This window comes from Uloborus diversus, chromosome 1 (genome assembly GCF_026930045.1).
Source record: "Uloborus diversus isolate 005 chromosome 1, Udiv.v.3.1, whole genome shotgun sequence".
NCBI lineage: Eukaryota > Metazoa > Arthropoda > Arachnida > Araneae > Uloboridae > Uloborus > Uloborus diversus.
The window spans coordinates 25,253,292-25,268,130 of record NC_072731.1 but is presented as its reverse complement, the minus strand read 5'-3'; the positions used below and the strand labels follow the sequence as shown (position 1 = coordinate 25,268,130).

The 14,839-nt window shown below is 33.5% G+C and overlaps 1 protein-coding gene across 1 annotated transcript in view; it reads left to right on the top strand.

Annotated features, from left to right (window-relative positions):
- The window catches only part of LOC129228478 (uncharacterized), a 37,539-nt gene extending 23,064 nt beyond the window's left edge, over positions 1-14,475 (top strand). Inside the window, exon 4 of the mRNA XM_054863162.1 lies at positions 13,857-14,475. Within this exon, the coding sequence (XP_054719137.1) occupies positions 13,857-14,298 (442 nt within the window). The 3' untranslated portion in view covers positions 14,299-14,475. The remainder of the gene's footprint in view (positions 1-13,856) is intronic.
- Positions 14,476-14,839: the final 364 nt, after the last annotated feature.

Below are 14,839 nucleotides of genomic sequence, written 5' to 3'. Positions count from 1 at the left end.
AGAAGAAAAGTAGAGAGCCAGACCAATGTGCCCCGACTACCCCTATACACTTGTGCAGTCAGAATTCTTCTGAAAGTCGAAGTTTTTTAAGTATAAGTTGTAATTCCCTATAAAGGGCAACTTTTATTCGTTTTTTTTCTGTGCAAGCTGTTCAAGCATTTTGGTAAAGAAAGAGCTGTGTTGAAACAGTTGCCAAATGTAAAGTCCGTAACGTTCTATAGAGTCCGTAACCAAATTTAGAAAACTAATAAAAAATACCGAAATTAAATTTTCATGAAATTTATTTTAGAATATTGTAACACCATAGGTGAAATTAGAAACAGTTTAGTGACATAAAATGCATAAATAAAAATTGTAACAAAACTTTGCTTCTAATTATTGTTACGGACTCTACAATCACCATTTTCACAACTTATAATTTTTTAACGAATGCCCTTTTTCATTAAAATTATTTTATGTATTAGAGATAATCCTTTACTTTATTTGTCCCAAGCACCAGTTTTGACTTGAAATTCAGTTCAAGTCACTATTGAAGCAGGGTTTAAGCTGTCTTCAAAAGTTCTTTAGCATTTAAGCTAAAATATTTCTGGGAACATGAATTGTTTTGCTGATGATGTCAAAGTTGTGGGGACTGTAGAAAATGAAGAACAAGCAAATCAGCTGCAAGAGGATCTAGATCATATTACGGAGTGGGTTGATAAATGGGGTATGGCTGTTAATGTTGGGAAATGTCAAGTGCTACATTTAGGGCATGGAAATAAGTGTACAAGTTATTATTTGCAAGGTTCAGTCATTAGTCAGGCAGACAAAGTTACTGATCTGGGGGTCCTAATAAGTCAGGATTTAAAGTTTAGCCAACAGTGCAGCATTGCTAGCAACAAAGCCAATAAGATGCTTGGGTTTATCAATACATCTATTTCAAATAAATCTAAAGAAGTTCTTCTGCCCTTATATAGAAGTTTGGTAAGACCCCATTTGGAGTATGCTGTTCAGTTTTGGTCTCCTTATCTTAAGAAAGACATTAATGTATTGGAAAGGGTTCAAAGGCGGGCTACAAGGCTAATAAGTGGACTTTCCCACTTAGATTATGATTCCAGGCTTAGAAGGCTAAAAATGTACAGTCTTGAGCAAAGAAGAGACCGAGGGGACATGATTCAGCTGTTTAAATTTATTAAAACGAAAGATGTTACGGGGCTAAAGTTTAGCACTGAAAACAGGACAAGGGGTCATTGTTTTAAGCTATTTAAATCTCAGGCTAACATGGATATTAGGAAAAATTATTATTTTAGCAGGGTAGTGGAACCTTGGAACAGCTTACCGGAAGAGGTGCTAATGAGCAAAGGAGTAGACAGTTTTAAGAGGGCCATTGATCTTCACTGGGGATTGTAAATTGACTAAGACCAGTCTAGCTGGGCCCAGAGCCTGTTGCTGGTCGTCATTTTTGTATTTGTATTTGTATTTAAAATTGTGGGAAAAGTTTTAGCAAAATGCTAAAATGCCTCAGTACGTTTCATCTCCACTTGAAAATAAAATTCCTATTTCATCTATGACATCTTTAAAGAAATAAGTACAGCCATCTTTTTTTTAACGTAAAATAAAAAAAGAAACTACATGTTTGGTTTTTAGAGTGTTGCACTCCCCTCCTTCTTAGATGAGATTGAGAGGTCATCATGCTGGAAGACTAAGTATTGTTGAACTTAATAGTAATTTTAAAATCTTGACTTAAGATTTAAAAAAGATTAGTTGACAATTGCCATGCTGCTTCCTCTCTTGGATCACATTGTTTCTTTTTTTTATTTAAATTTTAATTAATTTATTTTTTGTTTGAGCAAAAAAGAGAAAATACTTTGCTTTATTTTCGCATTTGAGATAGTGTTTCGCATTTCGCGAAAAATGCGACCGTAGCAGAAACCCTGTATTGAAGAAAAATTCAATGTAGAGTCCGTAACGATACAAGTTGTATTTTTGGTGTTTTGATTGCGATTACATGGACAATATGAAGTAAGTAAAGAAAAAAATATGACATGCATGTCCTTGGAATGTGCTTTTTCAATATATATTAAAAATTTAATCTTTTAACAAGTTTTGTTACAGACATCCCTATGTCACAAATACCGTGAAATGCCCCAGGTACATAATCTTGAAGAAAGATGGGTAAAGGCAGAATTTTCAAGATTTACCCAAGTTTGGAAAAATTGAAGATCCAGTACTGGTCATGGACAGATTCACTTTTCAACTGTAAAAATTTTAAGTTTTCCTTTTGTTTCTCTTTTTTTTTTCTTTTTTTTTTTTTTTTTTCCAAGACACATTAGAAAGTGGATCAAATTCAAGCTGTAATGAGGGTTGGAAAAATAAAAAGATTTAAGATAGAAAAGACTTTCAGAGAAGCAAATTTGACTGTATTCATTCACGTGTGCACACAAAATACAAAAAAATAACATTAGGCATCTGCTGCTAACTATAGCCTGCCTCACAATAGGGAAGTTTTCGATTTTTCAATTTTATTTTTATATAATAGAGTAACATGTATGAACATCATAGGTGAAAAAAATTTTGAGATACGATAAGTAGTTTTTTTTTTTTTAATTAATTTTTAAAGTTCAAGCGCTTGTGACGTCAAATGGCATAGGAAGTGACGTCATGCGCTCTTCCGATAGGGGAGAAACCGAAGGAAGTGCATTCGACTTCGAAGACGAAATGTAAAAGGCTTATTCCCTCGCATTTAACTCCTCGCGTTTCTGGAACATTAAACCTCTCATCCTCTCGGAAATATTCGAATATCATCATTGATGTTACTCGAGGAAGATTATTTAGATTGTGCTTTAACGAATCCGGCCTCCATAGTGTGTTCAAAAAGATTATTGAATTTCTAAAAAATAAAAATATCAGCCCGCTCAAAATGTCCCTAGCGAAAACAAGGGATCTTCGGCGGAAGACTGCCCATTAGTGCCCTGTGACGTAAGCTCATGACGTTTCAGAAGAGTGCACTTTTGAGCGTGGATTTTAAAAAATTCATTAAAAATCAATGACGGTGTTTTAAAATTCGGCGATGGTGAATTTTTTAGTTTTGAGGGTCAATTAACAATATTCAATAGCCAAAATATGAACATTTAATAGGTTGCAACTTCCCTATTGTTGGCTTTTGACAAATGGCAAAAATTATTTTATATGCATGTTGCTAGCAAAATCGTAAATGAAAAATTCTTCACAAACCAATTTTTTTCAAAAATGCTTGAATTAAGTAGCTTTTTTTTTTTTTTTTTTTCCAATTGGTTTTGAAGCAAATTTGTACAAAAACGAATGGCAACAATCACGAGTTGATGAACTACATCAGGAGTGGGCAAGTAATATTGTTTGGGTTCCAGACACTTTTTTAAAAACTGTCCAATTCCAGAAAAACACTCATAATCCAAAATTTAAATCAGTAGCAATTACTTCCTAAATGATAGAAAAAGTAGTAAAAGTGGCTTTCACAGAATGCCAACATAAAATTATATTTAAATAATTTATTTGTGCAATTGACATTGAAAATATTTTTGGCAATGCAAATTTTTGACCTTCTGTGGTCTAGACCTGGACCATGGTCCACCAGTTGTCTGTTACTCAACTATGTCAAAAAAGAAGGCTATAAACCATAACAAAATAGTAACTTTCTATTGAAAGACATTAAAATACAAATTGGATAATATTAGTGCATTATTCTAAGTTTAAAAGGAAATTAGCATGACTGTTAAAAACTATTCAATTGTGTAACTTCAAACTATTTTTATTAACTTTCTCCATCGCAAAACCAAACTCTTTTAAAACATGAGTTAGGAATCTAAATGTTCTAAAAAAATTTTACTTTTTTCTGAAGTTAGATTGGCTAATTAAGAGGCATTAGGTGTTAAGTATCTTCCTTTCTTTGTGATAAATCTGTGTGAAATATCTTGCAACAAAAGAGGTCCCTACCTGCCATGTCTACCATGTCTTATGCAGAGCAGGAACGGTTGCTACCTTTCTCCAAGATGACTTGGGCATGATACCCAAACTGGGGGGGGGGGGGGCATGAAAAGAACCCACCACCTCTTTCAAGTGAAATTTTTTTAAAAAATTAACAAATATACTATTTTTTAAAAAATTTCAAAGCATTTTTTGGAATAGTTCAAAATTTTTGGAGCAAATTTTATTTATTCATTCACTCATTTATTTTTTTCTTCATATATAAATTAATTTAATTAGGTATTCATTTGTCCTTTCATTATCTTTTCATTTATTCATTGAACCTTTTATTTACTGATTTATTTGATCAAAACTATTTTTTTAAATCAAATAGCAAATATTTAATTAGAAAAATATTTTATTTTTCACTTTGCTCATGAAAAGAAAAGTGAAAATTTTCCACTTTCTTTGAAGGTACAAAAATTAAAAATACTATCCCAATGCAAGTTTTATTATAATATATATTGTTCTTTCTTTCTGTACTGTAATTTTCAAAACAAATTTCCAATTTATTCATTTTGAAAAAGGGCAGTCATTTTAACTTTTCTTTTCATGGCCCCACATTTCCATACTGTTTTTTAGTAGGTGCATAAGTGAAGGTCAGTGTTAATTTTTAGGTCACAGCAAACAATACTGAATTTCTATTTGATGCATGATCCTACACAGTAGCGTAACTTCAAATTTCCGACCCCACCACAAAATCTGATTTTGGGCCCCCTACTAAAAATTGTATTAATGTATATTCATAGTAAAATTTTTCGATTTTGTCAGCCCCACAGTTTTTTTTCTAACACACACACACACACACCTAACTATATATATATATAGAGAGAGAGAGAGAGAGATAAAGAGAGGAGGGGGGATCGAGCTTCTATTTTAGAAAGGGTTAATTAGCTACAGAAATCCGGAAAATCCGTCACAGCGAGGAGAAAAAGAATTAGCAATATCAATTAAATTGTAAATATAATATTTTACAGAAATAGAAGATAGAAGTTTGGGTAGAGTTTCTAAATTTCTTCTCAAATTCTAGTTTAAAAAACAGAATTTCATACTATATATGTACGAAAGAAGGTTCAGGGCTTTTTGTCGTAAAATTTTCGAAACTGAATTTTTAAAAACGCGATTGCAAGGTTTTTTTTTTTTTTTTTTGTAACGTAATGGAAAGGAGCCAGTGACTCTCTTCCACAAATACTTTGGCATTGGAAATGAGAAAAACCCAATTTTAAAAGACCTTCGATGATATTAAAACAACGGAGTTCGGGGGTTATCCCCAGAAAATTTTCGAGATTGAACTTCTAAGAATGCAATACCTTTGATGACGTTTGGTGAAAGAATGAGGTTCAAAACTCTCCTCCGGAGTTTTTAAAATTTCCAAAAAGGTGATTTTAAACGTTTGCAGTGATGTTAGGAGGATGGAAGATTCAGAGGGCTTATCCATAAATTTTTCGAAAGTTTTTACACACGTGATTTTAAGTCACCTTTGGGGGAAGGAGTTAGGGACTCTTGCGAAAATCTCCCGCTATTAAAGTTCTAAAAGCATAATTTTAGACAATCTTCGTTGATGTTGGTGAAGGGGGGGGGGCTCGGGGACTTTGCCCCGGAAAATTTCTGAAATGAGATTCCTAAAAACGCAATTGTAGGCCAACTTTGATGACGTTATATTAAGGGGTTGAATTGTGGACTCTGCCTCAGAACTTTCGAAATTGAAGTTCCAAAAACGCCATTTTAGGCGAATTTAGGTGATATTAAAAAGAAAGCAAGTTTTGAGGACCTTCTTGGTAATTTTCGAATTTGAAATTTTAAAACTGCAATTGTGAGCCATCCTTGAAGTGCCTTTTTGGAATTTCGATTTCGAAAAATTAAGGGGCAAAGTTTCAAACCCCTCATTCCTTCCCCTAACTTTATCGAAAGTAGTCCACAAATGCGTTTTTAGGATGTTATGTTAGGGGAAGCTGTTCTAAGATTATACTTCCGGAAAAAAATTTTTGTATTGAAGTTCCCAAAATGCAAATTTAGATGTCGGGTTCGGAGGCTCTTCCCCAGAAACTTTTCAAAATTGAACTCCTGAAACGTAGTTCACCTTTGATGACCTGACGAGAAGAGGTGAAGTTCCGATGTTCTCCCAGCATGTTTTGAAAATCAAAGTTTCAAAATCACATATTTGAGAAGGGATGAGGTCCGGAGCTTTGTCCCGGAATTTTTCGAAATCGAAGTCTAAAAAACGATTTTCGTACACTCTTCCAAAATGTTTCCGAAATTGAAGTTTAAAAACACAATAGGCTGTGTGAGGTGAAATAAAAGGAAATTATTTAGTCCTAGGATCCCTTCTTTCCCACCTTCTTGGCTAAGCCCCTATCCTTTATTCATTAAAAAAAAGTAAGAAAACTTAGTAGGTGATACATTACACTGTTATAACCAGGGGTTCCAGACAAGTGAATATATTCCCCCTAAGGTGAAAGCATGGTGCCCAAGGGTGCCATGCTGGCCAGAAATAGAGCAGGGGTGCGAAAACAGCAGACAATAGCAGTCAGGGGTGCCAAAACAGCAAGCAATCGCTAACTGACGCGCTGGCGCATGCGTTTTCGGCATACATTCACCATTCAACCAATTCAATATGGCGGACGAATGATAGGTTGCATCTATGCGTGGCCTTCTATGTCTTTCACATTGAATGAAAGATTGGATTAAATCTCAACTTTTCTAGGATAATTCTTTAAAATAACAAGTAAGTACAGCTTTTGATCACTTTGTAGCTTTTAGGGCATTCAAACATAGTTAAAAGTACGTTCACTGCTTTTCAGTTACTGTTAGTCCGTTACGGTACCGTATTACCATTAGTTGTTTAGTTTTAGTTTACCGTTACTGTTGTGAAATTTCCATCATTCAAAACGCTACTAAATATATCTATCATTATTTTCTTGATTACTCGTTAAGCATTATTTAATCACCAAAATAATAACCGCAATAAGATTATCAATAATCAACAAGTGAGAACCTAAATAAACATGATTCTTGTGTTTCGTAGATTACTACAAAACAGCAAGTGCAAAAAATAAAAAAGAAATCTTGCTTCGTCTAGCTTTTTTTTTTTTTTTTTGCTTTTTCATTCAAGTGTTTGAATCATATCCTGTTAGCGGTTAATATTTCGATAGCGTTAGGAATTAAGTTTTTAAACTGTCGAAAAATTTCATATGTGCATTATATTTTAGTGTTACTCTTGATTAAAATTTTGAACGTTCAAGAAACGGTTTTGTTTTTCCGTAACTTTAATATCCCAGAATATTTTTGGCTCTTCATGTAAATAATCCATAAGTACCTCTACACTTTACTTTTGGTGCTGTTATTTCTCACAAAGGATCATTAACTTAACGATGATTATTGAAATAATTACTCGTTTTTAACTTTAAATATATTTGTGACAACTCTTTGATATCCAAGTAAAGTAGGTAGATTTTTATTGTTTTATTCATTTTTAATATTACTTTGTAAAAAAAAAAAACTCATCAGTACGCAGAATTTTTTCACAAGTTTTTAACGGCCCGAGAGTTATTATAATTATTTTTATTTATTTTATTTATTTTTAAGAAAAGGATAAAAATTTCACAGGTACGCAATGTTTTTCATTTGCTTTTACCGACCCGTTGGTCAAAAAAGGTTGAGAATCAGAGCACGATCAGATGAATTAAAGCAATGAGCACTTCTTAACTATGTTGAAAACTCTCAGATGATGATCAAATGCTGTAATTACAAGTTTAAATCATTTCCAGTACTGAATTCATACAATGTGAAAAATGTTCAAAACGTAGAATATCATGAATCAAAACAAAACTAATTTTTAAAAAAAAGGAATTATACAACTGTACTCAAAAACGCACACAATACGGAGGGGGGAGGAGGATCTACAGTAAGGGTGCCATTTCTCTCTCCAAAGGTTCATTCTTTTCACTCCGGCTGCCTATTTTTTAAAAGGTGCCTGTTTTTCACTCTAGTTAGAGGTGCCATTTTGGCTCCGTATTGGGTGCCGCTGGACAGGGCCGCGCCAAGCCTGATCGGCACCGTCGTGCAAATATCTTTTCAGTGCCTTTATGCAGTAGCGTTCGGGAAAAATATAGTTAACATTTATAGTGAGGTTTTGTAGACAAATATATGATGGAAAAAACTGCGTTTGGCGTTTGATTTATTAAGAAACAAAATGTGTAAACATTTTGTTCTTTGTCAAAACATACACTTAATTACATTCATTGAAACATATGTTGTTTTTTTAATAGCATTAAAAGCAGTTTAATATATATATATATTAGGGTGGTCCTTATTTATATATGGGAAAAAAAAATTCGGAATTCAACAAGTGACGCCCCCTAGTTTTGTGACACTATAATAAAAAGTAACGTGTGCAAAATTTGAACTGGATCGGTTAATAATAAGACGTGCCCCTAGGCCGTTGAACTTGAATAGTTTTGATATAATTTTCCCACAAATCTTCCGAGTGTTTACTTCAGACCCAGTACATCGTTTCTCCTAGGTTTGCAAAATATTTTTACAGTGAGGTAGCACTACAATTAATCTTTTTAATTACTTTATATCATCTAAAGATTTTAGGTTGAATAAGAATGAAATAATGCTCTAGAAACGTTCCTTAATCGTACACTTTTCTCAATGTATCTCGATAGTTTGTATTTTTTCCGATTGTCTTGGATGGTCTGTAAAATCAATTGTTTTTGTGACTCATATTTGGTAAATTAGTTGTGAAATTCTTCGATTAATATTGTGCTCCTCTTTCAATTGTATCATTCACAATTTTCAGTATTTTAACAATCTCTCTTACCTTTAAATAGCTTCCTTCATTTTGCCGTGAATCAGGATCAAATAGGAAAAAATCTTTTAGCATTTGTAACTTATCAAACAGTTTTATTGACTCGTAATTGATTCTATAAAGATGAAGATCTTTACAAAAAAAGTATTCCAAATCATTTACTGTTATCTGAAATTTGTTAAACAGTCATCAGACACGTCTTCCTTTATCACAAGCATTTTTTGGACTAGTCATTTCCAATCATCAAAGTTAATTCCTTCATCTATTACCGACAAAGCTACTAATTTATCCCCTAAATACCATAAGTGATTTATGAATTTTCCAATCACTGCTTCTGCTGCATGTTTGTCATCATTTTGTATGCTGCTAGTTTTTCAGACATATTTTATTATTCAAAGGAGCCTCGATTGGGTTGCTGCGAAAAACCATATCTTCTTACAGCATTTAATTGTAAAACAGCTTTGTGAAACAGAATTGAAGGGCTTTCTTTTCATGTAAGGTCAATTTAAGTTGTTTCCTAAATATAAAAATTTTCAAACGAAAATTCCTTTTGCCACCCATGTGGCTCAGTGATAAGCTGCAGGTTGCCGAAAACATATCCCTGTAGGAGGAAATTCACCAGGAAATATTATTACAAGTTACGAGAATTCTCTGTAATCTTTCTTAATTCCGCTTTTTACGAACAATAATATGTCATCAACTTCGTCTTTTAGAATTTAAGTGGTATGTGTACTTGATTGAAATGTTATAAGTTCTGAGTGATGGAGATTTTTCCACAAAGTTTGAAGCGCTTAAATAATTGAATATCTGATCTAGAACTAAGAAAGGCAAGAACTTCTTTAAGGACACACTCTGCCGTACGATTTCAAGTGCATGATGATGGCAATCCAAATGTAATATTTCACCGTTAAGTTTTTGCACAATTAATACGGTTGGTATTACAAGTCGTTATATAAAACACTACAGCTAGAGCAGTTAGCAATAAAGAGCTATCATCTAAGATATCATATACAACTGAAGAAATATCTAAGGAATTCTGAGTAGCTGTTCAATATTAGCACCTGAAGCTATCACGGTAATCCTGTCGGCGTTCTTTTTTCTTTTACATCTGGATGTAGCTTTGTATCCCAGTGAATAACTACAAAATATAAATTTAAATTCATGAAATTTAATTTTACCTCTCGAAGATTTTCTCTTGCTCTCTTAAGGAATGTACGATTGGTCACTAGGTCATTTGGATTTAAATTTACTGCATCTACATAGGCTGTAAATAAATGAACAACATCTTTATCCCTAATATGACATTTGTCTAACAGTGATGAAAGGCGAGATGATATCAATAGCTGGCAAGCTTTTTTGCATTGTAGTAGACCAGCTGTAGAAAACAAAAGTTCAACAGGTTAGGATAGATACCCATTTCGGTTTCTAAATCTTGTGAATCGCAAGAATTTGATGACAATAAAGGACTATGTACTGAAATAGAAGAAAATTAATTTATAGATTTCTACATTGTTCTGATCTGGATATTTTTTTTAATTTACATTTTAGCTATGTAAAATACAGTATATTTTTATGTTAGGAGTAATCGAGGATTTTTCGAAATTTATATTTTAAAATTAAAAATTGCATAAGCATTTAGGCATGTTTATAACTTTAGAACAGCGAATTAAAATATAATTGCAATTACTTATATTTATAGCATTGAAACCTTGCGACTCTATTTGGCACACCTGTTAAATACACATGGAATTTTGTAAATCAACATCCCCAATGCCTGGAGGAGGCAATTTGTTGCTGTCAAAGATCATTCATCAATGCCCTAGGCCATTCATTAATGGCCTATAGAATCCCTTGTGTCTATCTTGGTGGGAGGAAACGTTCCCTTGCCGCTTGGTTGGAACAAGAACAGAAAAGCGGTACGCTTGACCTAAGGCCATTGGTGTACATGTACTCTCTGGAACATGTTGAATTTTACAGAACGAAAGTGAGAGAATGGTCAGTCTGGAAGTAGCAACACCTATCAGGGGCAGACTGGGAAGGAAATTCGACCCTGGCAACTGTCAGATCAACCGGCCCTTGGGGGGGGGGGGGGGCACAAGGAATCTGAAAAACGTGCATTCTTATGCGAGTAAACACCGTAAATACGCATTGCAAACTTATTTTGTAGTTTTGCGATTACAAGTTTCAAACTTTTATTAATTATATCATTATATGCCTAACATTAAATGCCTGATCAAAAGAAAATTAATTCATTTGATGTTATGTCCCTTTCAAATGATTAAACATGAGAAGGGAAACATATTTCAAGAAAAACAATGTTTTCTCTACCTCCTTTCCTTTTTTTTTTTGGAACCATTTTGAAGTTTGCAACTAAATTTAAAACAAATGATCAAAAAGCGTTTTGAACAAAATAATGAAAAAAAATGTTAAAGGCATAGGTATCAAAGATTATAAAATTATCATTTTTTTCCTTTCTTCTCATTTAATATATCAAGTCTGCGTCTGTTAAGACTTTTTGACTTTCAATGCAAACCCCCTAAATGACCGGCCAAGGTGCAATGATGTCCCATATTACTTACGCTCTGCGCACAACCCGGGAAAAGGGTCCTATATACATGGGAACACCACCTCTATTCCTTTTCATTTTCTGCACTGCTTGTAATTAAATAATTTTAATTTTTCTCAAGTCCTTGAAACGGATTAGATGAGTCTTTGAAATTCCTAAGCAAATTGTGCTTCAACATAATTTCTTATCAAGTGTATAAATTACGAATTTTCCAAATGGGCAGCATGGTACTGTCCTGTTATCTATTTTCGAAATCTGTACACCATTTTTTTAAAAGCATTTTTTACTCTTGATCATTTTGTATTTAATTCATTGTTGTATTTGTGGGTGGGTAAAGGCTTGACCAAAAACTAATTGTGAATTTAAACAGCCCGATGTGAGCAAATAACAAAACAATCTTATCTTCTCCCTCGCTTTTTCTCTCTGAGGACTGCTGCCACTGATTTGTATTGTGTATTATCGTAATTGGTAAAAGAGTATTTTGCTATTTTTTTCCAGAGATCTTTGTGCAGATTGAATCTTTGTGCAATTCATCGAATTGCAGAAGACTTCAAAATGCAGAAATTTATATCTATTTTACAAAAATTCCTACGGGGGAGAACACCCGGACACCCTAAAATTGGGTATATTCTGTTGGTATATTCTACTTGGCATATCTAATTGGGTATATTCCCTACTGAAAAAGGACACCATTTCCCATCATGAATCATATGTATAAAACATAGTGGGGAGGAGGGGGGGGGCACTTTGGCTTTTTTTGACTCGACGTTAAATTCCGGTTATCACAAATTTGCCATTTCAACTGCGCCTGCTCGCTGACTTAGCTGATTTCAAAAATCTTGCTAAAAATAATTAAACATTTTAAATTTGTTAATAAATATGAGAGAGCAACAGATAAAAATTTGAAATCCCAAAGCTTTCTCTGATTTAGTTCTTAGGTTTCGGTAAAGATGGAGTTTTGAGTTTTAATTATTAATGGATTTGGAGTCTGATTTTTCTATCAAAGGCCCTTTTCAGGGCCAAATTTTCAACCTCAGAAGAGAGTACTAGAATTGCAGCATCACTTCTAATACAAAGCCGAACCATCAACCTAAATAAAAATGTAAATGTACAATACTGCAGTTTACTCCTAACGTAAAATATCCGCAAAGGACGGAGATCTGTACTCATATTCCAGTCACTTTTGAAGTACACAACGTGTTTTACGTTTACGTTAAGTAAATATTTTCAAACCAATAAATATTGAAGTGTCATTTTTCCCTTTACATTATAAAGATTATCAGGTATTCATATCCGTAGTTTCATATAATATATCACGAAAATGCTGTGAAAATATTCTAATCACATTCATTAATTTGTTGGGACTCTAGCTCAACCTAAACATAAACAAGTAACACAAAATCTTAAAACAGAAAGCACAAAAAGCTAAGTCGCGCGCAAGCGCAGTTGAAATGGCAAATTTGTGATAACCGGGATTTAACGTGTACTCTTTTTTTGCCACCGAGAGAAAAGTTGTCCGGGTCTACAAAACATACCAAAAAGCTGAAACAGCTTAGGGCCACATTAAGTCTATATTATAAATCCAGTCTTGATTTCAACTAATATTGCTCAAAAAAAAAAAAAAAAATCCTGCCCCCCCCCCCCCCCCCCCCGAGACCCAGTCTTAAATCCGCCTATGCCCATTAAGGACATCAAACTACAACTTTTTAGAGGTAACGCGATCCCGAATTGAAAAAGATTTTTTCGAACCACCCTACTACATAGGAATTTTTTGAACTCTAACTTTTTTTCTTTCTGATAAGTTGAACTTTAACCATACGGAAGTCGTTAATGTGCAAATTACTCAGGTTAACTCTTGATTACATAAGTTAACCGAGCACATTTTTAGTTGACCTGTTTATTAGCTAAGTAATGTGTACATAAACTGCTTTCGAGCTTTAACGGTATATCAAGCCGGCTCCTGGGGTAGCCGACCTAGAGGGCCGCCTAGGATGGCAAATTTCAAAATTGAAACATTTTTTTTCCTTAATTATAAATATCTGTTTAAGCGCCCTAGGATTCACTGCTTCAATGCAAGAAAAAAAATGACGATAATAATTTAATAATTTAGAGTGTGTACCAGTGCTTGGATATGCAAAACATAGTTCGGAATTTGGCTAGAAATTCAATTTAGTTTTGGAGGCGGCAAACTGCTTGGTTTAATAGCCTTTTGAAAATATTAATATATGTTTCAGTGCCATAAGCTGCACTACTTTAATGTAAAAAAAAATTAAAGTGTGTACCAGTGCTTGAACATGCAAAACAATTAAAATTTAACGAGAAACTCACTTTAATTTTAAGCACTTTACTATTACTTGTATTTTACCAATATATTATTATTATTATTATTCAACGAGGGTTGGGGGCATATTGTCAATATTGTCTAGGGTGGCAGAACCTGAGTGTAACATATGCAATGATCTCCTGCCAGAGTTATACGTTCTTTCTTCTTTTCAGGTCCATTTCGACTTTCCACATCAAACAAGAACCATCAGATTCATCAAACGAAGCAGGCACATCAAATTCTGTTGGAAGTTATTCACAGATAGAAATCCAATCATATACATCTAACCAACAAGGAATGCTGGATGTGAATGATTTTTTGGAAATAGAGTGTCACCAGCCGCAGGAAGCAAAATACTGTGAAGAAGACCCAGTAACTAATATTAGTATTCCCGAAACAGAAGCTAGTGATGATCCAAAAGATAAACTCGATGGCGCCGATTCTTTAGTTTTTGAATCACCTAAAAGAGATCACATTGATGATTTCTTCTACGGTCTAAGCACGACTATGCGCACCCTACCAACTCGTCTAATTGTCGAAGCAAAAAATGAACTTTTTCAAGTAATGTCAAAATATGAACTAAGAGCTTTGGAAATGAAAAAACAGAAATTTTAAAGCAGTTTTCGGAATTAGAGAGCTACCAGACGAAGTAAACAAAATACTGTGAAGAAGATCCAGCAACTAAAACAGGATTAGCATAAAAGAATATCCTGGTTTTAAAAACTTATATTTCATAATTTATTACACTTAGCACTATAAATAGTATGTAAAAATAAAGATAAACTGTCCCAGTTTCTTTTCACTCAAACTTTAATTGATGAATAATTAATGAAACATGAATGTCTGTCAAAAGATGACACCAGGTTACTGATTATATTTCTAAAATAACGTGTAGTAATATAGAGGATATTTCACCTTAAACCCTAAAACTGAAATTATTTCCGATAAAACCAATATTTATAAAATACGGAACCGTTAAAAAGGCGTTGAATTTGAAATCTAAAACAAATGCATTCTCTTTCCAAAACTCGTTTTTTAATTTGATACGCACAGATTAAAAGGGGAGAAGGGAAGAATCGAGTTATTATGGTCAAGTCGTTACTTTTCTGAACTAAAAAGTTAGTCTAAGTTATAATCCACAATATATAAATATTAC